The following is a 21,626-nucleotide window of genomic DNA, read 5'->3' as shown; positions in this document are numbered from 1 at the left end:
ACAAATGACTGAATATGTGATACAAAAAATGTATGGATCTTTCTTTGACTTTATTAAATTTAAGTTAAAGCTGATGTATTTTAAAAGCAATCTGCTGGTCCTTAAGAGACAGTATAAACAATGACTGGATATATTACAAGCTATACACAATGAGGTGAAAAAGTTTGAGACCACTAATGAAAGTGTCTATGTAGTATTTTCCTAATTTAATGCAACAATAATAATTTCATTAGCTACCTCAAAATCATGCAGAACCATAAATATTTAATTTATTTATTATTTACACCACAATTAAAAAGTTGATTCAGTAAGATTTTTTTTTTGAGTAAATGAATACTTTTATTCTGCAAGAATGCATAAAGAATTTTTTAATACTAAGATTTCTATTACAAATAAATAAATGAATTTTCTATTTATCAAAAAGCCCTGAAACAATGCATCATAACTTCCACAAAAATATTAGGCAGGACAAAGAAATTTTAATTTAGCATTAAATTGGAATATTATAATTATTTCTGAAGGATCATGTAACACTGGCTATGTTTACATGCACAATTTTTTGTTTCAATTGAACAACTTATGAATTAGAATGTAGTGTTTACATGAATGCTAAATAAAGTGATCGGGCTGTTGTGCACATTTATATGTCACAAGTTTCAATTCGGAATTGATTTCTTTTGGGGGGGGGGGGGGGGCAAGATTGTTTGAAGGAAGACGTGCTAACATCACTGCTGAAGAACTGCTACACTGCTACCTTCAATAAATTCTTCTCCCCACAATATATATATATATATATATATATATATATATATATATATATATATATATTCAAGAATTGCCTTAAAACCCATTTCTTCCATCTTTATTTGACCCTCTAACTTTAACACTCACTATTCTAATTCTATTCTTAAAAAAAATCTAACTACCTTTCTAAACTTTTTGTATTCTATTTTCTTTTCATTTATTATGCAATTGTATATGTATGTGTGTGTGTAAAGACCTCTAACACTAGCTTGCTCCATTCTTTTTTTATTCTAACAGTCTTTTTATTTATTATATTATTTAAAAGCCCATGCCAAGTGTACTATTTTAACCTAACTGATATAGTTAACCTAACTATATCATTGCTCTTTTTGCTGTTTTTTATTGCTTCCACTGTCCTCATTTGTAAGTCACGTTGGATAAAAGCTTCTGCTAAATTAATAAATGTAAATATATAAATGTAAATATACACTGGACTTTCCCTTGTTTAAATGCATGGCATTTGCACACAGCTTCAGATAAGGTATCATGCAGTCCTTGACCTTTAACTCTGCTGAGCTCTGGTAGAGGCAATGAACTATGAACTTTGCTTTCTATTAAGCCCGATTACTCTAACACATCCATGATCAATGTACAGAAACTCAAGGAAAAAGTTCAAGAGTTTAAGGAAAACTAAACTTGGGATGATCTTACAGTGACATCCATAGTGATGTTAAACAGAGACTGAAGAAGTTCTAAAATTAAGCACAGCAAGTTAATTCAAATTCTCCTGCAGTAGGTCATCCATAAACACACTCTTCTCTAAAGCTTCACAATCAGTTGGCACATCCGAATGAAAATGTTAAATGTTTTTCTTTGGAATTCTGTTCACATATCGGGACTCACTAGCAGCCTTATGTAACAGCTGATCTGCAGCATAGTACTATATCAGACATGCCAAATGTTGCACCAACAGCTCCTGTTCTCTGTAAATAAACTATTTTTAGAATTGTCAGTGCAGAGGCTTTTAGTGGGACCTTACAGGAGATTACAGTCAGTTTTGAACTGTGGTCTTTTCCATTGGAATAAGAGGACCCACTATAGCTGGACCCTGCAGACAGATAGTTGACATGCAATATAGGTACTTCTGGAAAATCCTGTGGGTGTGTTTAATCTTCTGTCAGAGAGTGAATATGCTTTCATTCAGCTCATCTCTCACGTGTTCCCCCATGTGTTTCTCATGGGTGCTTGTTTACATCAGAGAGCACAGCGGTGATGTGCATTTTGATCAGTTGATGGGAATAGTATTCTTAAAATGCATTCCAGATTCCGAATAATTTGTAAAATACAGTATAATTATTCATGGTATTTAGAAGTGCCCACGATAACAATATCATGCATATTCATTACCATGATATATGGAATTACCTAATACATTGTCTACTAAGATGTTTAGAAACTTATAGAAAAGATAACAGAAAATTAAAACACACACCCGTGTGATTGTAAACCACATCTGTGATGCAAAGCATATTCCACTCATTCTTCATTTTCTCCAACAGGTTGCCAACATCTGTCCAGGTGTAAGTTTGTCTGGGAGGGGAGAAGTCTGGGTTGAGCTCCAACTGATCAGCCAGAGAGTAACAAGAGCGAGACTCACCCAGCGTCTGCAGTGGTGTGAAGTGAATCATATTATAGCCTAAAAATATGCATATGAAAAAATGAAATCAGTTACTCTGAAACCGATTACTACCTGAATGATATAAAATGTTTCAGCTAATGTACCAATGTGATAAAACCACATAAATGCAATATATAGAAAACTGTTTACAGTAGTAACTGTTTACAGTAGTACTGTAAGTTAGCAATATAACTTAATAACATAAATGAATTATGAAGGCATTGCTCTTGTGAAACATTGTTCAGTTAGCTTAAGAGAATTCGAATCTATTTAGATTTCAACAATAAAAAATGCAAAGTAATGCATGATTTATATATTGTCATTATTCTGAAATGAAGAAATCTACGGTACTAATTTTTAACTAACTTCATCTCATGGAATTTCTCCATGCTTGTTTGTTGGTTATTGATTAATGCATATAATCAAATAGATTGCTAAGTTAAGAATGTTAAAATGCAGTCAGTGTCATTTTTTTGGATAAACAATTGGGTAAAAGTGTAATTAATTTAATATCACCAGCTGTCTCCTTACCTGCCTCTTTGGCAACTCTTAGCCTGTCCAGCCACTCATCCAGGGGCCCGAGGCATTTGGACAGATATGTCTGGATACTGATGCAGTCTAGGGGCAAGACGTGGTTGTCCTCCCCTACTCGGAGCACTGGGTCCACCACAATATACCCACCACCAGACTTCTCCTTATCTCTAAAGAGTAAAAATTAAATATATTTTGTACAGTTTAAACAAAATGTAGATGTAGAACTAATGAAAACCTTTTAATAAAAACGTTTAAACATCTAACTGACCCATGGCCAAAGTAATACTGGTAGGAGCCTGAAATCTTGAGGTCAAGGGTGCAGAACTTGTCTGAATCATCCTCTCTGCCAGTAGGGTTAATCCAGTCTAAGACGTGGAACTTGAGGCGCTCAAATCGCTCCCCTTCCACGGGGTAGTTGGTGTAAACGTGTATTTGTTTACCCTGAAGAGTGGGGCCCAGATGAAACTGGAGCTCAAAACCTGAGCAGAAACAAAACATAAGCTTTGCAACTCATATTTTGCCATTTTTGGGATACAATAAATAAATAATAAATCAGTTAATATAAATAATGGTGGAATGTGTCTCAAAACATTTGATGACATGTATGTATTTATTAAACATGTTACATAACAGCAATATATATTTCCATCACATATCGGCAGAGCCGGATTATCCATAAGGGCACTTTGGGCCAGTGCCCAGGGGCACCAACCATTCACAACAACTAGGGGGGCACCACATGAAACAAGTTTTACAAATATTTTTCGTAATTTTTTTTTATTATTAACTTGAAATTCTTAAAAGACCATACATAACTCGTTTATGAACACTAACTTAACAACAACAATAATAATAAATTATAAATAAAAAAAAGATTACATGACCACTATCAGTACCCCCCTTCCGTCCCCAATCTGTCAGAGTTGAGTTGGTCCACAACAAGTACGCCGCGCAAATGTGTCATTTTTTTAACGGCTACAGAAAATGAATCAAAATGGACAGACGTCAATTGAGTGGTTTTGCAAAAAGAAAGTTAAGGAAAGACAATGACGCTAGACGTTTAGCTACAATACAAAATGTTCCAGGGATCTAAAGTTTTTTTTTTAAACAAGTGAATGTTTTTTTTAAAACATATGGTGGCACCAGTGAAATTAATATATAAACACTAGTACATTAACAGTACCAGATGGCAAAACCATGGTAATTTATTCTGTACTGTCCAAATTCCATTATTTCCCATCATAGTATTGTTCACAAATTAATTTGTATTAGCATGATACAACCCCCCCTCCCAAAAAATAATTATCAAGGCAAAAGCCTATTCCATGTAGCTCCCTTCCTCAATGCGCTGCAGAGTTTAGCTCCAACCCTGATCAAAGTCACCTGCCTTTGATTTTCGAATGATCCCAAAGACAATGATTGGCATTGATTAGCATGCTCAGGTGTGCTTGATTAGGGTTAGAGCTAAACTCTGCAGGAAAGTGGATCTCGAGGTCCAGATTTGAGGATCCCAGCCATATAGGCTACAACTGTCCTCCTCTCACAAATATTACATTTAGAACTTGCATAAAACTTTTTAAAACAGGGACGCTTGTCTCTCAAAAGATCTGGAATTTAGATCTGGACACAAATTAGATGCCAACTATATTATTCAGCTCGTATGAAAGCAATAACTGTATCGGAGGAAGAGAATGCATATGATTTTGACCAAATAAAGTAAGCCAAATGATAACCTCCTCAAAAATACATCCATGGAATTAAAAGTGAAAAGTTCTTAACACAATGTATTTGCTTGAATGTTCCATTATGACATGATTACCTTTCTCATATGGATGAATGCAGTATAGTAACCTTTTCATATAGTCAGTGCCAAACTCTTCTGCTATATTTGCTATTTATTAGAGCATGAATGAAAAGATATTAAGCCATAAAGTTGGCTTGTGAAAACACAACACCGTCTATAAATAACCACAAACGTTCAGCACGTTACACTGATTACTGGTCTTTATCACTCATATCTCAGGACGATGCAAAGCGGTAAACTTGAGCTGAAACTTGCCTTGTTCCAGACGGAAGAGGGTTCTTTCAAGTTTCTCCATGTCATTGAGCACCATCACTCTTATTTGCTTTGCTGTCATGTTTGCCCTCCTTATTTTAGAACGTCCTTAATACACCGAAGAGCAGGAAATCAACAGGACCCCTTTCACTAAAAAGAGAACCAAAATATATGCAAATCATCACACTGTATTACTTAAAAGATGACAATTACATTTAACAGAAGCCCTACTGTAGCAACTGTTTGCTACCGTTTCCTGTACAAGGACAAATTATTGCAACATTTGACCGTCTGACAGAATGCGAGAGCCATATAACATGACATGAGTGACCATTACAACAACCCAAACTGCCGGACATCTTTGCAGGAATAGGCTACATGAATATACCTCCGTCGGGAATTCTATCTGTACGGTAGTATCTAGCTCAGTGCACCATCACCGGACCATCTCTGGCAAGTTTTTAACAACGGCGCTCAAGCGCTCTCCGATTTGTGAACGAATCATTCGTTTGAGTCGGATCTTTTTAATCGGTTGAACTGGTTCACTGTATTTCGAAAACGAGTCGAGAACGGGTGAGTGAACAGATATATTAATTTGGTTGATGGGGATAAAAATTAGGCTACTTTAATAGCAACTGCAGAAATGACTACACCCTATTTAATAAATTTGTCTCTCTTTTTTTTACCTAAATGCAAATTTTATTTAGCTTGTAAAAGTGTACATGGCTGTAAAACACTAATGAATATAAACAAACAAAATAAACGGCAATATGTCTATGTAAATTAGAAATATTTTCATGTAAAGCGCTATGCTAAACCAAGGAGAAAAAATAATCACTGAATCCTTTCTTATAAAACCGGTTCTTTGAAACAAACCGATCGAAAGAACCGTTTAGCTGAAATGAATCGGACTCCCATCACTACAGTAAACATACCTGCCATTTAAAGCCACGGCCAAAAAGTATCCTCTAACTCAGACTGGTCGAGGTTAAGAATCTAGCGGATAAATGGCATGCAATTCTATTTTAAATGAGTAATAAGGGCAGCTGTAACATTTGCAAAGCCAAGACAGTAGCATGCTTACTATTCTCTTCCGATGCACGACAGTCTGAAATCTAAATCGATACAAACATTTCGATCATTTTTGCATGACAATACAGTGTTAAAGAGCAGTGGGATTAAAAAACACACCAGTATATTTTTCCTGTTCTCGGTTTAAGGGTCGTTAATTCCTGTTGCTGGTGAAGGAGGCGTGTGCACGGCAGTAATTCTCTCCTTCCCTCTACCGTAAATACACAAGTATAAGACACATTGGCAAACTGGATTAAATGTTTTAGTCACGGTATATGTTTAAGCAAATAATTAGATGATTAAATAGAAAAAACAGTGTAGGCCAGTCAGGTGCTGACATTAATTTCACTTTATGAATAAACAAATAAGCATATACAATATAAAAACAAACTAATCTCCAGTGATTTCCTCCAGATTTTGTCTCCATCTTGTGGTTGGTTGTAGGTCCTAAAATGTGACAATACCCGCCCATTCACGTTCAAACCATAAAATTATTATCTATCAGCATTACCTGAGCAGACTGATTGTTGACAAGGTAAGAGCAGTGCTTACTTCTTAGTCTCTAAAGCCTGCACTCACTTTTTCCAACATATTTATTTACACTCATACTATATATTGTCATTGGTATTGTCATGCAGTTTTGAGCTGAATATGTTACTAACCAATGTTTGTTGTTGTTTCATTAGGGAAAGTTAATGCAGAATGCAAAAATTAATGTCAAAACAAAAACTCATATATAAATAAAAATACACCCCGGCAATTTCTGTTGAATTAAAAAAAGAACAAAAACATTTCCAGAAATTACGAACAACTGTAAAATTTAGGGAAAAATCATGGAAATTTATTTGTCAATATATATGTGAATCCTGAATGAATTTTTAATAAGCAAGTGTACACTATAACATCAGGAAAAAAAAGGGCGTAATCTGACACGTGCTTTTCTTCTCTTAGCATATCTACAGATGAGGATCGCATTGCCTCTGCTAAAAATGTGGAATCTACAAACTATTCTGGCGATTTTTGGGAGTTTGTGTTTGACCTCTATAAGTGCATACAAAAATGGAAAGGTGGAGAAATCTTGTGAAAGCATGATGCCAGAACATCACAGCCAACCCAACACTACTGGCAGCCCATACACACTGACGGTGGATGCCAGAAAATTCAGCCCAGGGGACAATATCAGAGGTAAAACCTATGAATTAACCAATCATTACAATTTTTTTTTTGCCAGTTTAAATGTGTTGAGTAATGTTGAACAATGACTGCTTCCCGGTTGCCTTTATTTATTACCCCTTTTAATGTCCATAGTCACTCTCTCCGGAAGCGAGCACTTTGAGGGCTTTCTAATTCAGGCTCGAGATGCTACAAACCCTGATGGACCAGCTATTGGCTCATTCACATTGGTAGATCCTGTGATTTCTCAGCGTTTGACATGCAACCGCATAGAGGTACATATAGTAAAGGCAACTTTCATTATAAATCCTGCAATATCCATTACAGTTTAAAATATTAGCACCAGTAAGAAGAATTTTATTCAGTAAGGATGCATAAAATTGATCAACAGTGAGAATAAAGACCTTTAAATTGTTACCAAAATGATATATACATATTTTCTTTAAAGTAAATTATATTCTTTTGAGCTTTCTATTCATCAAAGAATACTGAAGAAAAATGCATCAATGTTTCTGCAAAAATATTAAGCAGCACGATGGTTTTCAGCATCGATAATAATAAGAAATATTTCTAGAGCACAAAATCAGCGTATTTGAAGTGATTTCCTAAGGATCATGTGACACTTAAAACTAGAGTAATGGCTGCAGAAAATTCAGCTTATTTATTTAATAAGTGTAAATTTGTTCTAATACAAGATTCACTGAACAGATCAGTTGTGGATTTTTGTCCTTGTGACAGAATGCACCTTTACATCTGATATATCTGTGGCATCCGAGAAGGCACTTAACCCACTTTTCTGTCCTAATCCAATAAGGCTGTCAATAAATTACAATTGAAATTATATTGAAATAGAAAATAGTTTATTTACATTATAATAATATTTTATTGTAGCTTTTATGAAATACATGAATCTTGGTGAGCAAAAGTGACTTTTTTGGTTGTGCATTTAAGCAATAACACATGAGCAAGGGTGCTTTTGTACTAAATATCATTTGCTTGTAGGTGATCATCACCGTGATGTTGTATAAATTACAACTGGCACAGATTATTTTGTTTACAAACTATTTTGTGAGAGAAATGTGCCTCAAGAGTTTCTGTCCAAAGCAAGTGTGTTATCTTTTAAAGGGTTCTGCAGTTAGTCACACCAGTAATGCCAAAAAGACCGAAATTCAGGTGATTTGGAAAGCCCCGTCCAATGCTCCTCCCACTGTACAGTTTCTGTGAGTGCCATTCAGACTTTAAACACTGAAAATATTCATAAACCATGTAGTGGATACATACTGGATATTTTAACATTCAAACCGATATTTGTGTTTATATTTCTTTTTTTTTCACATCAAGTGCCACAGTTCTTGCCCACTACAAGATTTTCTGGCTCAAGCTTCCTGGTCCTGTCATATCTCAGGGTGACGTGACTCCCGCTCCATCTCAATCAACCACCGTCATGTCTACAAACTCTGCAAGCACCTCTATACTTCCTCAGCCAGTATGTGCCAAAATACAAATTATAAACTTATCAGCTTCTATAATCGGCATTACACCGCTTTTCATTTTAAGAATTCTCTCACAGTTCACCTCAGAGGGATGTGGCGTGTCGAAGTCTTGTCTCATTGACCCCGTCAGCTGTAACCCTTCTGTGGACACAAACTGCTTCTTCCTTTCTTATTCTACTATGGATCAGACAGTTTCGTTTGAGCTCAGTGGCCCTGCACAGGGATATGTCTCCTTTGCTCTGTCCAAGGATAAATGGATGGTGAGGATGATCAAATTGTGTTTAGTGCATTATGATTAGACATATTCATGTGACCCTGAAGATCTTGATGTTTGGTAGGGAGATGATGATACGTACTTATGCATAAATGACGAGGGTCGTGTGAGTGTGGAGGCTGCACACACAACAGGCCGGACATATCCAGAGCTATCATCCAAGGTGAGAGAGCACTTTATGGTTGTGATGCTTTTTTTAGTATTGCATTATGTTACAGATTCATTTTAAGACATATAAAAAAGATGTCAGCATGTCCTCTAAGATTTATGCAGTCGTAAATGTAAAAGCATGATTCACTTCCCCTGCAGTCTGTGCTGACTGATGTAGGCTGGAGAGTTTCTGATGGGGTCATTCAGTGCAAGTTCTCTAGGTCCATCTACACTCCTCAGGATCCGGTCCGTTTCAGCCTTAACAACAGTTACTACCTGTTTGTAGCACACGGGACTGCCGAATATGGTGAGCGTTTTAACTGCATCAGTGACATACAGAAATAAAATATAAATATTAGGTGAAAAACTTTCTTAGAAACTGACACAAAAATGATAAATATTGCCTGAGAAACTAACAGAAATATAATAATTTTAAAGGGATAGTTTTCATAATTTCCCTCATGTCAGTCCAAGCCTAATTTCTTTCTTCTGTTGAATACAAAAGAAAGATTTTTTTTTTTTTTTTAAGAATGTTGGTAACCAAAATATTGCTCGTAGCCATTGGTCTATTAGAAATTCGAACCAGAAAGCTGAATAGAAAAATAAAAAAAAATGTAAATAAATAAAAATGCCAAAACCACATAAAGTGACTAAAATAAAAGCTGAAATTATAAAAATAAAACATTGCAAACAAAATATTAAGAAATACTATAATAGTATATAAATAATACTAAATTATTACTGATGCCATACTACAATAGCAACTGTAGATTTAATGTTCTTATGTGTGTAAAACGATGGCTTTAAACAATAGTCCTTTTTAACTTCTAGATTTACAGCATGCTAAATTAAAGCAGCCATTGTCTTTCGATTGTCATGGCATCCTTCTGCATTTTCTAAAAGGGCTGTATTTCTTCTCCTTGGAAAAAGTTTTGGCAAATCATTACGCTTCTCATCAGATACAGTGTCACGTGTAACCTTGTTTTTATGGCCTCCTCAACTGCGTGTTACTCCGGAGATCCGGATTTCTGACTTTACTGTTTAACGAGTGTCTGCGAAGGCCTGAGCAATCAGTACTCGTTTCCTGTCATCTATTTTATGACCGGGTCACTGGGTGCAGAAACAAGCATGAATACATTTATAAAACACTTCAATCCGTTGATGCACTGAATGTTTACAGCAATTGTCTTACATTTTAGAGGAACCTCGGATACATTTTATTTTTGTTGATATGCTATCTTTATGATATGACCGAAATGATGTGTGTCATTAAGCTTTAGTCAAGTTATCTCATCAGTTTTGTTATCGTGCTGCAGGTATGATCCACAGACACACGCGGCAGCCACTGATATCATCCCATAATCAGATCATTACCGGCCCTTCTGAGATACTGACAGGATCTCGATCGCCACTTCTCATGAAATATCATGGTAAGTGTTCTGCTGTAATTAAGTTTACTGTAGGACACTGAGAATCCCCCGGATGGTTAAATATATGGTCAGGAAATGGAAACGTTGCATGTTCAAACCCTGGAATGGGCAATCCAAGAATTATCACCACTGTGTCCTTAAAAAGTGCAGCTGGTGTGGAAAAAATCAGTTAAATGACAAATTGCTTATTTAATAAACCTATACATTTTACAAGAAGTTTGCGTAAAATGCAAAATACTTTGATTTGCGAGTTTGCAGATATAATATCAGATACATCATTTAAATGCAGGAGCTCTAATGCTGATTGCCTGGATGCTAGCAGGAAGCACTGGGAAATTAATGGCTGCCTATTTTAAACCTGACTGGCCAGAACAAACATTGTTTGGGCAAAAAATATGGTTTCAGGTATGCTTTTATACAGTATGTGTATACACTTATACAGTACATTATATACACTTCTATTACGCTTCTAAATCTATGAAACCAGCATCTATGTTTTTGTAGTTACTTGCATATTCTTTTTAACTTTTATAAATTTTCTTCATATTTAATATTGTTTCATAATTTAAATTTTTTTTATGTTCACAGGTGCATCGCATGTTGATGTCTCTCACAGTTTTGCTGACAGCTGTGGGCTTCGTGTTTCCTTTTGTCTACAGAGGAAAGTGGAGCACAGTGAGTAAAGCCTGTGTTTTCTGCCTGAGGCTCTGCTCTGTAATACAATGAAATTTATCTTTAAAACAGTGACAATATTAAATATATTACATATCACAGTTTCACTCCTTGCCATTGGGGGGCCCTGTTTCTTTTAAGACTAATGTCAGGATCAGAGAGTGTTTGTTATCCTGGTGTTGTATTATAATATTGTAGCCTGTGTTGAATTGTCTACGATGTGTGTTTAGGTTCTATGCAGTTATTTTTTGTATTATTTATATACTATTTTAGTATTTCTTTACTCTATATATATATATATATATATATATATATATATATATATATATATATATATATATATATATATATATATATATATATACATATATATATATATATATATTTTTTTTTTTTTCAGTTTAATTTATTTCATTTTTTATGTGACTTTTTCCTTTTTAATCTCAGACATTTCGTTGTGTGATATTCTATTATATATATATATATATATATAGTTTTAGTTTTAGATGACAATACTGAAATGACACTGGTTCTGTGCAGAGAGCTGGTGCTCATCCATACCTCGGCTGCACTGTTGTGATTCTCACTTTCTGTCAGCCTTTAATGGCTGCATTCAGACCAGCTCCAAATACCTCACGGTAATGACTCCTCAGTTCACTTCAATATGCAGCTTGGTAGCTTTAACCTCCTCTGCTTTACATATCTGAAACTTAATAACATAAGAAGAGAACTTAACAAAGGACAATCATTTCTTTTTTCTCAGGCGATGGATTTTCAACTGGTTGCACTGGGGTGTTGGAAATGCTGCTGAAATCATAGCCGGTGAATTTGCTCTTTGTAATTTAGCTGTTTAGAAAGTTAATCTCAAATCAATTTCTATCAGTAATATAAAATTGAAATCTTTTTTTATATCAAATAACTTTATTATTATTATTATTTCAGTGGTTTCCATGTTTTATGGAATAAGGCAAGAGTCTCTTTTGCTGCCTTATCCTTGGACCACAGGGGTTCTCTCTGCTTTTGTAGTTTGGACCATTGTGTTAAAGCTGGTGTTAAAACTTCATAAGCATGATATTATTAGAAAAGGTTTGTATGTATCTCATTCTTATTTCATTTGAAAGACTGCAAAAGCAGTTAAACCTCATTTAACTGTAATTTAATTTTATTTGTTTAAAAGTTTTTGGTTCATACTGCGAGTTCCCATCTGAATCAGCTGGGAGTACACGGTGCCTATTGAGACATGCTCCCTCTGCCTGTGGTTCAGACATAAATTGCAAGATGATTCAAACTGAGAGTGAAATGAAGCAAAATTTGTTGTTCAAAATAATGTATTTGTTTGTTTAGCAATTTCTCTTGTTTCAGCAGGGAGTGGAAAGGAAGATGAACTTCCAGTTCTCTCAGACATTTCAGAGGATGTTACCTGGGTAAGATATTACACTTTAATCAAACATAATGGTGGAGATGAAAGGAACACACTAAAGGAACAGTTCACTGAAAAATGAAAAGTTGGCTAAAATTGACGTACCTTCAAGCCATCCAAGAATTAGATGAGTTTGTTTCTTCACCTGAACAGATTTGGAGAAATTTAGCATTACATCACTTGCTCACCCATGAATCCTTTGCAGTAAATGGGTGCCGTCCAAACAGCTGATAAAAACATCACAACAATCTACAAGTAATGTTTCCAGTCTAACAATTACTGTCCTGCAAAGCAAAAAGCTGTAAATTTTCGGTAAGAAAGAAATCCAACAATGAGGCATTTTAACTTTAATCTGTCATGTCTGGCCCAAATAACAGTCCATAATCCATAATAATGTAATAATAATAAAATGTAGTGTATTAATAATAAAATCCATCAACATGTTTGTTTAGTACTGTTTTGACTTCTAAATGGTGCTTGATTTATGCATATTTCTCTCCTGATTTAGACTAGATGACTTTTTCACTGAAGAAAGCAATATTATGGATAGAGCATTCATTGTTTATTTGAAAGCAACAATTTGAAGTTAAAAATGTCTTATTGATATATTTGTTTCGAGATGTTCATTTGATGAACTGGACACTGGAGTCATGAGTATTACCTGTGGATTATTGTGATGTTTTTATCAGCCGATTAGACTCTCACTGTTGAAGGCACCCATCCACTGCAGAAGATCCATTGATAGGCATATGATTTAATGAATTTCTTTAATAAATTTCTCAAAGTTTCTTTCAATAAAGCAACAAACTCACCTACATCTACATCATAGATCATAGATTATATATACAATATTTTATTTTTGTGGTGGACTGTTTCTTTAATATTAATAATAAAAAATTGGTATTGTAATACACACAACAACTTACCATCAAGGCCTACAATAAGGCTCAAAATGAAGCATTCCTCTAAGCATCTTAACAAAATGCTCTTATTTTTGCTTCCACAGGATACTAAGTTTAGAGTGGCTGTCCTTGCTGTTTTTGTGCTTGGAAACTCAGCGTTCTGTATCTCACTGCTCGCCTCCATAGGGGAGTTATAACCAACATATGAATCATATGGCACTACAGAAATTGGAATGAAGACCTAATTATTGATAGAGCAAGACAAATCATTATCAGTTTCAGTTTATTCAAGGTTTGAACAGTATTTTTGCATCGAAAACATCCTGCAAGGAAGAAGCATATATTTTAAGACATTTCGAACATGAATTTTATGAATTAAAATGCACACATCTTTCAAATTATTTTCACAGCAGAATAAATGTTCACATTATATTCAGACAATAAAAGCATAAAACATTTAAAAGGCTCGCAATGTAATTATTGTACAGAAGCCAGCTACTTTTCTTGTAACACCTCTGGAAGCTACATCCACAATATACTCTGTTAGACATTCCAAGCAGCGATCTTCTCCTGTCTTAAATTGCACTTTTGATCAGATTAAATCAAAGACAAATGAATTTTTATTTGTTTCTTCTCTTCACTGTATGGTTAATATGGTTAAACATGTTATGTAATGGGAAATTAGAATAATACATTTCTCAATAATGTTTGGCATCATTTTTGTACATAGTGCAATTTAGGATTATGTTACTCTATAAATTCTTCTTCTGCAATAATATAAAAGTGTATCCAGGATAAAATTCAGAGTGAAATACTAGCATTCAAAAAACTGAAAAAGGTATGACATCAGTTGTGAATATTTTACTCACCTATTAAATTCTAGGTTTGTATAAGTAATGAATGTTTTACTCTAAAACTACTTGCACATGCTTATACTGTAATGGAAACTTGATTTGTGCTTCATATAGGCAAATCACTCAGTCTTGTTGCTGATGATTGGCAAAGATACCTGCTTCCCACCTCTGGGCCAGGGCACTTTTCCGTCTGACTCGAGGGTAAGGTGCCTCAGGAAACTAAAGGAGAAAGCTTCACCTGTAAAACTGCATGCAGTTTCCAGTTTCAAGGTGAAATGGGCACAGATCAATGAGATGTCAAACACGTGCGTATGAAAAACAGAAAGATACACTGCAATGGAATTCATGACAGTTAAATATGATACATGAGAGGACAAACAAAAAAATATGTCCAGTTCAAAAATCTGCAACTTTAAATCATAGCATGCCTAAATGCAATGTACCTTGTGGTCGCAGGACAAAGCGGAGCGATCCATTTTGCGCGACTTTGATGGAGATGAGGGGGATGACTTGGATTTTGCTGGCACCACTCCTGTTAAGTGTCCAAATAAAAGAAAGGACATTTACTAAATCTTTATGTAATGACATCAGTGAAGTAAATGCTCTAATGCAGGGGGTGTACAATTCTGGTCCTGTAGGCCCCTGTCCTGAAGTTCTGCCCCAATTAAACACACTTGAACCAGCTAATCTAAGTCTTCCTAGGCATACTAGAAACTTCCAGGCAGGTGTGTTGAGACAAGTTGGAGCTAGACTCCGCAGGACAGTGGCCCTCAAGGACCGACTTTGGACACCCCTGCCCAAATAGTAGCTAAATGTGGTACCTGGTTTCTCATAAGTGGAATTCTGCAGTTGGTTGGGGGACACAAGGACTGTGTCGTATCTCTCCTTTACATATAGTTGTGCTCTCTGCCTTCTAAGCTCCTCTTCTCTTTGCTTCACCAGCTTGATCTCCTGATCCACCAGAGACTGGGTGCTGTGGGAGCGCAATTTGAAGAAGGGGTTGTTCTGAAAGGTGCTCTCTTGTGTCTCTTGACATGCAGAGCTCAGGCAGAATTCTGAGGCACTTCGAATGATGAGATTTGATGTCTCCAGGATAATGACATTATTCATGTCTGATGGCCATTCGTGGAAGCTGCTTGTCCCTGGAGAAAGCATCCCTCCTTTTCCTCGGCTCTGTGGGCTGGTGGGGTACGAATCTGGATCAAGTATAATGACATTGTTGGCAATCATTTCATGGTACGAGGGACTTTTTCCAGATGTACCAGTGACGGACAAAGTTGGAGTCTTTGCACTAGGAGACCTCTGAGATCTGCTTCTGTCCTCTGGAGTGTCAAATATGCGTCCTTTATCTCCAGGCTCTGACCTGCTTTGGTGAAGAACACCAGGCCTGGGTTTAACTTGTACAGTGTCACCAACAGACATCTTTGCCATTTCTCTTTCTCGTCTGAAATTTTCCTCTCGCTCGAGAGCTTCGCGGATCTCTCTCTCCACTGGAGTTTCTGGCTCATCATATGGAGACCTGTAGCTTGTATCATCTAGACCAGAGTCCTCTGAACAGGGGCTGAATTGAGTGTACTGGTAATCCCCCAGACCAAGAGTCTCAATGTCAGGGTCTCTTCTGGGGCGATCAATGTTGCGGACAGGCGTATACATGAAGCTGTGTCCACCCTGGCAAAATGTCTGCCTCATCACTGGCCGGTGCACCAGACCCTTTGTTTGCTCTTCCATCTTCTGCCACTGCTTGCGAGCCACCCTGAAATCCAGGTGCTCCGTGCTGACATTCTCGCTCTTTATTTCCTGAACCACGCAGAAGTCTTTTGGCAACTTTTTGTCAAGCTCTGAAGTTGAACAAGACAGGCGCTGAAGGTTGTGCTTTGAGGTTTTACCAAGCTCTTCCTCATCCTCTGCAATCTTTGTTAAACTACAGTACTGGGAAGAGGACTCCAAAGAAATATCTTGCAGCTCACATTCAGTGGGACACTCTGGTTGTTCTAGAATGTCACTTTCATTAATGTTCAAAGCCAGAGCTACTTCTTCAAGTTCAGCATTGCTATTAATCACCTCATTGTCTTCCTGCCTTGCTTGGTCTTCTGAGTTTACTGCTTCATCCATACCCAAGAGATCACCATTCTCTTCAATATCTTCTTTATCAACAGCTAAAGACCTCCACGGCTCCTCAGCATCACTGTCTGATGAAATGATGGCCATTTCCACAAGCAGACAGTCACTTAGGTCATCTCGATCCATATCCGGACAAGATTCAGATGGGACTACAGAAATCACAAGCTCATTAATTTGCTGCTCCAGCACAGCTTTTTCTTGTGCTTCCAATACAGATTCTTCTCGTTCTTCCAGCTCAGTTTCTTCTTGTTTTTCCAGCACAGATTCTTCTCGTTCTTCCAGCTCAGTTTCTTCTTGTTTTTCCAGCACAGATTCTTCTTGTTCTTCCAGCACAGTTTCTTCTTGTTTTTCCAGCACAGATTCTTCTTGTTCTTCCAGCACAGTTTGTTCTTGTGCTTTCAGCATAGATTCTTCTTGTTCTTCCAGCTCAGTTTCTTCTTGTGCTTTCAGCAAAGATTCACCTCGTACTTCCAGCTCAGTTCCTTTTTGTGCTTCCAGCACAGATTCATCTCGTTTTACTAGAACAGATTCTTCTTGTAATTCCAGCACAGATTCTTCTCGTTCTTCCAGCTCAGTTTCTTCTTGTGCTTCCAGCACAGAATGCTCTTGTTCTTCCAGCACAGATTGCTCTTGTTCTTCCAGCACAGATTCTTCTTGTGCTTCCAGAACAGATACTTGTTCTTCCAACACAGATTCTTCTTGTGCTTCCAGAACAGATACTTGTTCTTCCAACACAGATTCTTCTTGTGCTTCCAGAACAGATACTTGTTCTTCCAGAACACATTCTTCTTGTGCTTCTAGCACAGATTCTTCTTGTATTTCCAGCACAGATCCTTCTTGTCCTTCCAGAACAGAATTGTCTTGTGCTTCCACCCTCTCTTTAGGTTCATCATGATCTTCCTTCTGGGCATTATCCGAATTTTTGATTTTCATCTCTTCTTCTGGTTTGTCGTTCACAATGGAGACTTCATTAGACTCAAAGGCCAAAGAGACTCTGCTGTTTGGGTCGTCTTGTTCATTGACCTTGACCAGAATACCTTCTTGAGAGTCTTTGCTTTCATCAGATTCACCTGAGCTATCACATTCATTAGTTATGGCTATGTTTTCTTGCCCACACAGATCTTCTTGTGGGTTGGTCTGTTTGGTATCCAGGCACTCTGAGAAATATGTGACAACACATTCATTCACCTCCTCAGTGAATTGGCATGGCTGGTCCTCTGTAAACCCAGGATCCATTTTACAGTCTGTTAGATCAGCCATTTCTGAAAGCTGGCTGGTCTCCATGGTGACTGTTTCAGAGAGGTATTCCTGCTCTTTTTGTTGCTGATTTACAGAGGTGGTTTTGCCGTCATTTAGTTCACTTTCATATGACCTTCGCACACCAGCTGTGGCTCTCTATGGAAGTTACATCGAAAAGAGCTGTTTAGATTTAAAGGAACACCAAGCTTAGGGATACTAAAATCATTGAACATTTCAAACACTAACAATATACAGTATATTTTTTCCTATTCCTGCTCCTTGAAAAGTTCTGGATGCAATTCATTTAGACAATACTGAGCAAGAAGAACCAGCCTTGTGCTGTTTCTAGTGGAACTGTAAAGTGTCAGTGATCAAGCTATTCTTGTATTCATGCTGTGCGATAGAAGTGGGTGGACCTCTTTGATAGCAAATAACCATGAGAAGTGGTTTCTAACAGCATGCAATCTCAAAGTGGGCTGAAAATCTATATTAAAGTATGTTTTAGAAGCCTCAAAGAAATTCAGAGCCACAAAATATGTGGCTTCTAGAGAACACATAATTCTTCTTTAATTTTACCCGATTTAAGTAGGTAATATGCTGATGAGTTTTGGGTTCAATTGGTTCAGATCAACTGGGTTTAACAAGGGAGAACTCTATTAATAGTCTTGAAATCCCGGCTCTAATATAAATCAAAATCATATATGGCAAGTTGTGATAACAAAACTTCCTAAGCTTAAATAAACTGAAGAGGAGCACTTCTGAGGAAGTACACTTCATTCTTGAAAGTACTAATCCAAAATCTAATGAGATGACTGCATTTAGTTACAAGAACTATAGCTAAAATCATTTAAAATTTCTGTTTTATTATTTATTACTTAGCAGTTTGCCGTCTCCTTCTTCAGTGTTTCACTCAAACAATATAAAGCTAACAGTACGTGGAGGATCAAAATGCCATTTCATATGATACTGTCATAGTCATAATTTATTGGCATGATATGATTTCAGAGTCTGTTTCGAGTTTTTTACCCCTGAAGAGTTGTGGTTGCTTGGCAACATGCTGGATCTGAGGAGGCTGTCCTGTTTATGAGCCATGTAGAAGCAGCTCACTAGTCAGAGCCAACCTTATCAAAGTACCATGCCGTAGGTTTATTATGGCTATCAGCCTGAGTTTATCCAGTGAGAGAGATAGAAACAAATCTATTGCTCATATCGAGTGGTTGGGATGTTCTTTTATGCATGCCTGCTGGTGCTGTGACCACCATTAACCCCAGACCCATCCTGTCTGTTTTGAAAAATACATTTCTGATGTCTGAACATTACAGTGCATCCACTTTGCCAGAGGTGGAATTATGCAGAGCGCAAAATGGTGTCGTCAGATATTATCCAATAAATGTGACTGTTACATTAAAGAGATAGTTCATCTAGAAAAAAAAGAAAAAAAGATAGATGCTAGTCATTCTGCCTAACATCTCTTTTTGTTTTCCATAGAACGTGACATGGTGAGTAAGGTGAATTATCCCTTTAACTTTTCTCTTGAAAATGTTACTGAAGTGACTATGATTAGTGATAAATCGTGTGTTTGTATCACTGCTGCACTGACACTGCAAGCAGAGAAAACGCACTAACATTCACTCACGAAATGTCGGATGGAGACAACGGAGCATCACAACTTTTTTTTTTAAATACACTGCATACGAAATACAAATGCAGCACACCGAATCCCTGCATCATTCCCTCTTCGTGCCTTATTCGTGCATGCAAATGTTCGTACAAGCAGATACGGATGCAACAGATGCACAAAGCTTCAGTATTTTCATACCTACCAGCAGCTTTAAAAACAGGAGCCAAACGGATATCATCTCCAATCTACCGCAATACGCACATGCCTGTATAATTTGTACAGATAACGCGAGTAACCAAATGGCGACGCGTCGGGAGTAATTCATATGGTTGCACTCCAAGAGGGAAAATCAAGCTCGCGACAAACTCCAGACCTATCGATCCTTCAGCGATTGTCAGATGTGAAATAGAGCAGATAGAACAGATATTGACAGAAACGGCCGCGACTGAATGCCTGAGCCCCGCCAGCACTGGTTGCACTGAGCTACAGAGCCGCTCTGTCCCTCTGGGCGCCCACACTTTCTCAACCAACTATTGAACGCTTTGCTTTGCCCACGCAATTTTGAACATACAGTCCATAATTCTGACCAAGGTCACTCTCGCTTTGCAACATTATCCTCATGTTTATATATATGTGTGTACTGTCAAGGACGAAAAATATTTATTTTACATTTTTAATACTTGATTCTGATTGGCCAATCAGCATCCAGTGCCACAAATTTTGGAATAATGTATTTTCAACACGGTACAGCACGCTCATCCGGGAAACCTACGAAGCAGTTTACTTTATCTTTTTTATTTAATGAATTGACTTATATAGTTACCAAAACTATTAGCAATCAGTCGTATATTATATGTTTATTAAAATAAAAAGCTTGATCGCTGCACAGGTTAAAGTATTTACTGTATCACTATTTTAAATAAAAATAAAAAAATAAATAAAGCGTGAACGTGCATTTATATTGTGCTTTTTCAGAAAATAAAATAAAAATGTCTCTGGAGAAATCCGCATTTGTAGGCTACTTATAAATCCTCTGAGGCTTTTTTTCAACTTTGAATCCTCTGTGCTGACATATCTTTTACTTTTGGTTTTTTAATAATAAAGTTAGATTTGATGTAGTGGTATGTTGATTGACAGATTTTTTTAAAAACCCATCTCTATGGTCAAAACCTATCCTCCATTAATAATGACAATGACTTAGACTAAGCCAAATCAATCCTCATATCATCATGTTTTCCAGGAATAACCCAGAAATATGTATTACTCACCTGCCACATCTGTTCTATTGCAGTGATGTCAGCTCTGATGCAAACACTATTTATTGTGTAATACCACATTCTAACTTCATATCCATATGTCTTTTTAAAATAATGCTAAGATTAACAAGGTTCAATTGTTTCAGTAACAAAAAAATAGTAAAAAAAAATAATCATTAAAAAAACCAAACTTATCCTGGTCCTTAGACCGTTTACCTATTATTAATATCCATCTTGGGTGATCTGAATGTAAAACTGACAAATGTAAAGATCCAGAGAATCTTGCAAATAAATTGAAATCATCTTTGGATGTGTCAGGGAAAGAGACAAAGTTTTATTCCAGAATATGCATTTCCAATCTGCTTGCAGAACAACATGGTAAAGATAACAACAGTAAGTTTGGTGAAGGATATTTTGTCTATTTGCTGCCTGTGTTACTGGCTCAAGCTCTGTATGTTTTTTCCCCCTACATCTTTAGTGTTTTTGTAACTAGCATCCCACACGCTTGACAGAAAAGCAGCATGGATACACTCCAATAAATTGAAATTGTAACACCCAATTTGAAATTGTTCTCTCCTCCCTGTAAGACCTTCCCACCACAATACACAAAACTGCAAAAACTCTTAAATGAAAATCTGACCCCTTTTTAAACTCTGTTATAGATGCAAAATAAAATCTCACCAGATGCAGTTGCAAAGTGACTCATCTCTCTGTCCAGAGACTGACAGGTGTGTCACATAGCCTGTTCCATAGACATCAAAGGAAAAGTTTGGAATTTGGATGTACTTACTGTCAGTGATGGTACTGTGAGGTCGGCTGCTTTAACAGTGAAGGTCTAGTTTCTTCCTCTGAGTGCATGTATGTGTGTTAGTGTGTGTGAGTGTGTGTGTGTGACACAATCTACAGCTGTGACTGAATGCGTGGGAATGGACCAATGG

At 36.7% G+C, this 21,626-nt stretch overlaps 3 protein-coding genes across 12 annotated transcripts in view; 1 reads left to right on the top strand and 2 right to left on the bottom strand.

The window, feature by feature from the left end:
• The window catches only part of LOC113045793 (glycogen debranching enzyme-like), a 26,596-nt gene extending 20,303 nt beyond the window's left edge, over positions 1-6,293 (bottom strand). The window contains exons 1-5 of one of the 4 annotated variants that reach the window (XM_026206447.1): positions 6,204-6,293; positions 5,016-5,162; positions 3,225-3,435; positions 2,954-3,123; positions 2,237-2,440 (exon numbers count right to left, since the gene is read on the bottom strand). In XM_026206447.1, coding sequence (XP_026062232.1) covers positions 2,237-2,440; positions 2,954-3,123; positions 3,225-3,435; positions 5,016-5,094 — 664 coding nt within the window. In that variant the 5' untranslated portion in view covers positions 5,095-5,162; positions 6,204-6,293. Of the gene's footprint in view, positions 1-2,236; positions 2,441-2,953; positions 3,124-3,224; positions 3,436-5,015; positions 5,163-5,400; positions 5,492-6,203 lie in introns of those variants that run through there. The other 3 variants (XM_026206448.1, XM_026206445.1, XM_026206449.1) reach the window with 3 other exon arrangements.
• On the top strand, positions 5,461-14,214 carry frrs1a (ferric-chelate reductase 1a). Of its 2 annotated transcripts, none has more exons than XM_026206457.1 (16): positions 5,461-5,585; positions 7,035-7,268; positions 7,392-7,531; positions 8,382-8,476; positions 8,598-8,742; positions 8,827-9,009; positions 9,088-9,186; positions 9,333-9,480; positions 10,490-10,603; positions 10,893-11,008; positions 11,192-11,278; positions 11,816-11,913; positions 12,039-12,097; positions 12,218-12,361; positions 12,641-12,699; positions 13,702-14,214. In XM_026206457.1, exons 2-16 carry the CDS (start codon positions 7,046-7,048, stop codon positions 13,792-13,794), a joined length of 1,803 nt encoding a protein of 600 aa, XP_026062242.1. In that variant the 5' UTR covers positions 5,461-5,585; positions 7,035-7,045; the 3' UTR covers positions 13,795-14,214. The 2 variants fall into 2 exon arrangements, with proteins under 2 accessions (XP_026062242.1, XP_026062241.1); XM_026206456.1 differs by having other exon boundaries at positions 12,638-12,699.
• LOC113045794 (trichohyalin-like) lies at positions 13,864-21,626 on the bottom strand. 6 transcript variants are annotated; one of them, XM_026206453.1, is made up of 4 exons: positions 21,479-21,626; positions 15,273-17,967; positions 14,895-14,983; positions 13,864-14,670 (listed from the first exon to the last, which is right to left on the bottom strand). In XM_026206453.1, the coding sequence occupies exons 2-4, from the start codon at positions 17,854-17,856 to the stop codon at positions 14,575-14,577; spliced, it is 2,769 nt and encodes a 922-aa protein (XP_026062238.1). In that variant the 5' UTR covers positions 17,857-17,967; positions 21,479-21,626; the 3' UTR covers positions 13,864-14,574. The 6 variants fall into 6 exon arrangements, with proteins under 6 accessions (XP_026062238.1, XP_026062240.1, XP_026062237.1 ...); XM_026206455.1 differs by lacking the exon at positions 21,479-21,626 and adding an exon at positions 21,370-21,449; XM_026206452.1 differs by lacking the exon at positions 21,479-21,626 and adding an exon at positions 19,635-19,999 and having other exon boundaries at positions 13,864-14,697.

This window comes from Carassius auratus, chromosome 27 (genome assembly GCF_003368295.1).
Source record: "Carassius auratus strain Wakin chromosome 27, ASM336829v1, whole genome shotgun sequence".
Classification (NCBI taxonomy): domain Eukaryota; kingdom Metazoa; phylum Chordata; class Actinopteri; order Cypriniformes; family Cyprinidae; genus Carassius; species Carassius auratus.
This window is presented reverse-complemented; position numbering and strand designations above follow the sequence as displayed.

Coding starts and splice junctions, on each gene's coding strand:
- frrs1a (XM_026206456.1), top strand. CDS start 7,046: ATGAGGATCGCATTGCCTCTGCTAAAAATGTGGAATCTACAAACTATT. Junction 9,187..9,332: donor ATCCAGAGCTATCATCCAAG/GTGAGAGAGCAC, acceptor CTTCCCCTGCAG/TCTGTGCTGACTGATGTAGG. Junction 12,362..12,637: donor GCATGATATTATTAGAAAAG/GTTTGTATGTAT, acceptor CTCTTGTTTCAG/CAGGGAGTGGAAAGGAAGAT.
- LOC113045794 (XM_026206450.1), bottom strand. CDS start 19,757: ATGAATTACTCCCGACGCGTCGCCATTTGGTTACTCGCGTTATCTGTA. Junction 17,968..19,634: donor TCCTGTTTTTAAAGCTGCTG/GTAGGTATGAAA, acceptor TAACTTCCATAG/AGAGCCACAGCTGGTGTGCG. Junction 14,671..14,894: donor CTTTGTCCTGCGACCACAAG/GTACATTGCATT, acceptor TTTCTCCTTTAG/TTTCCTGAGGCACCTTACCC.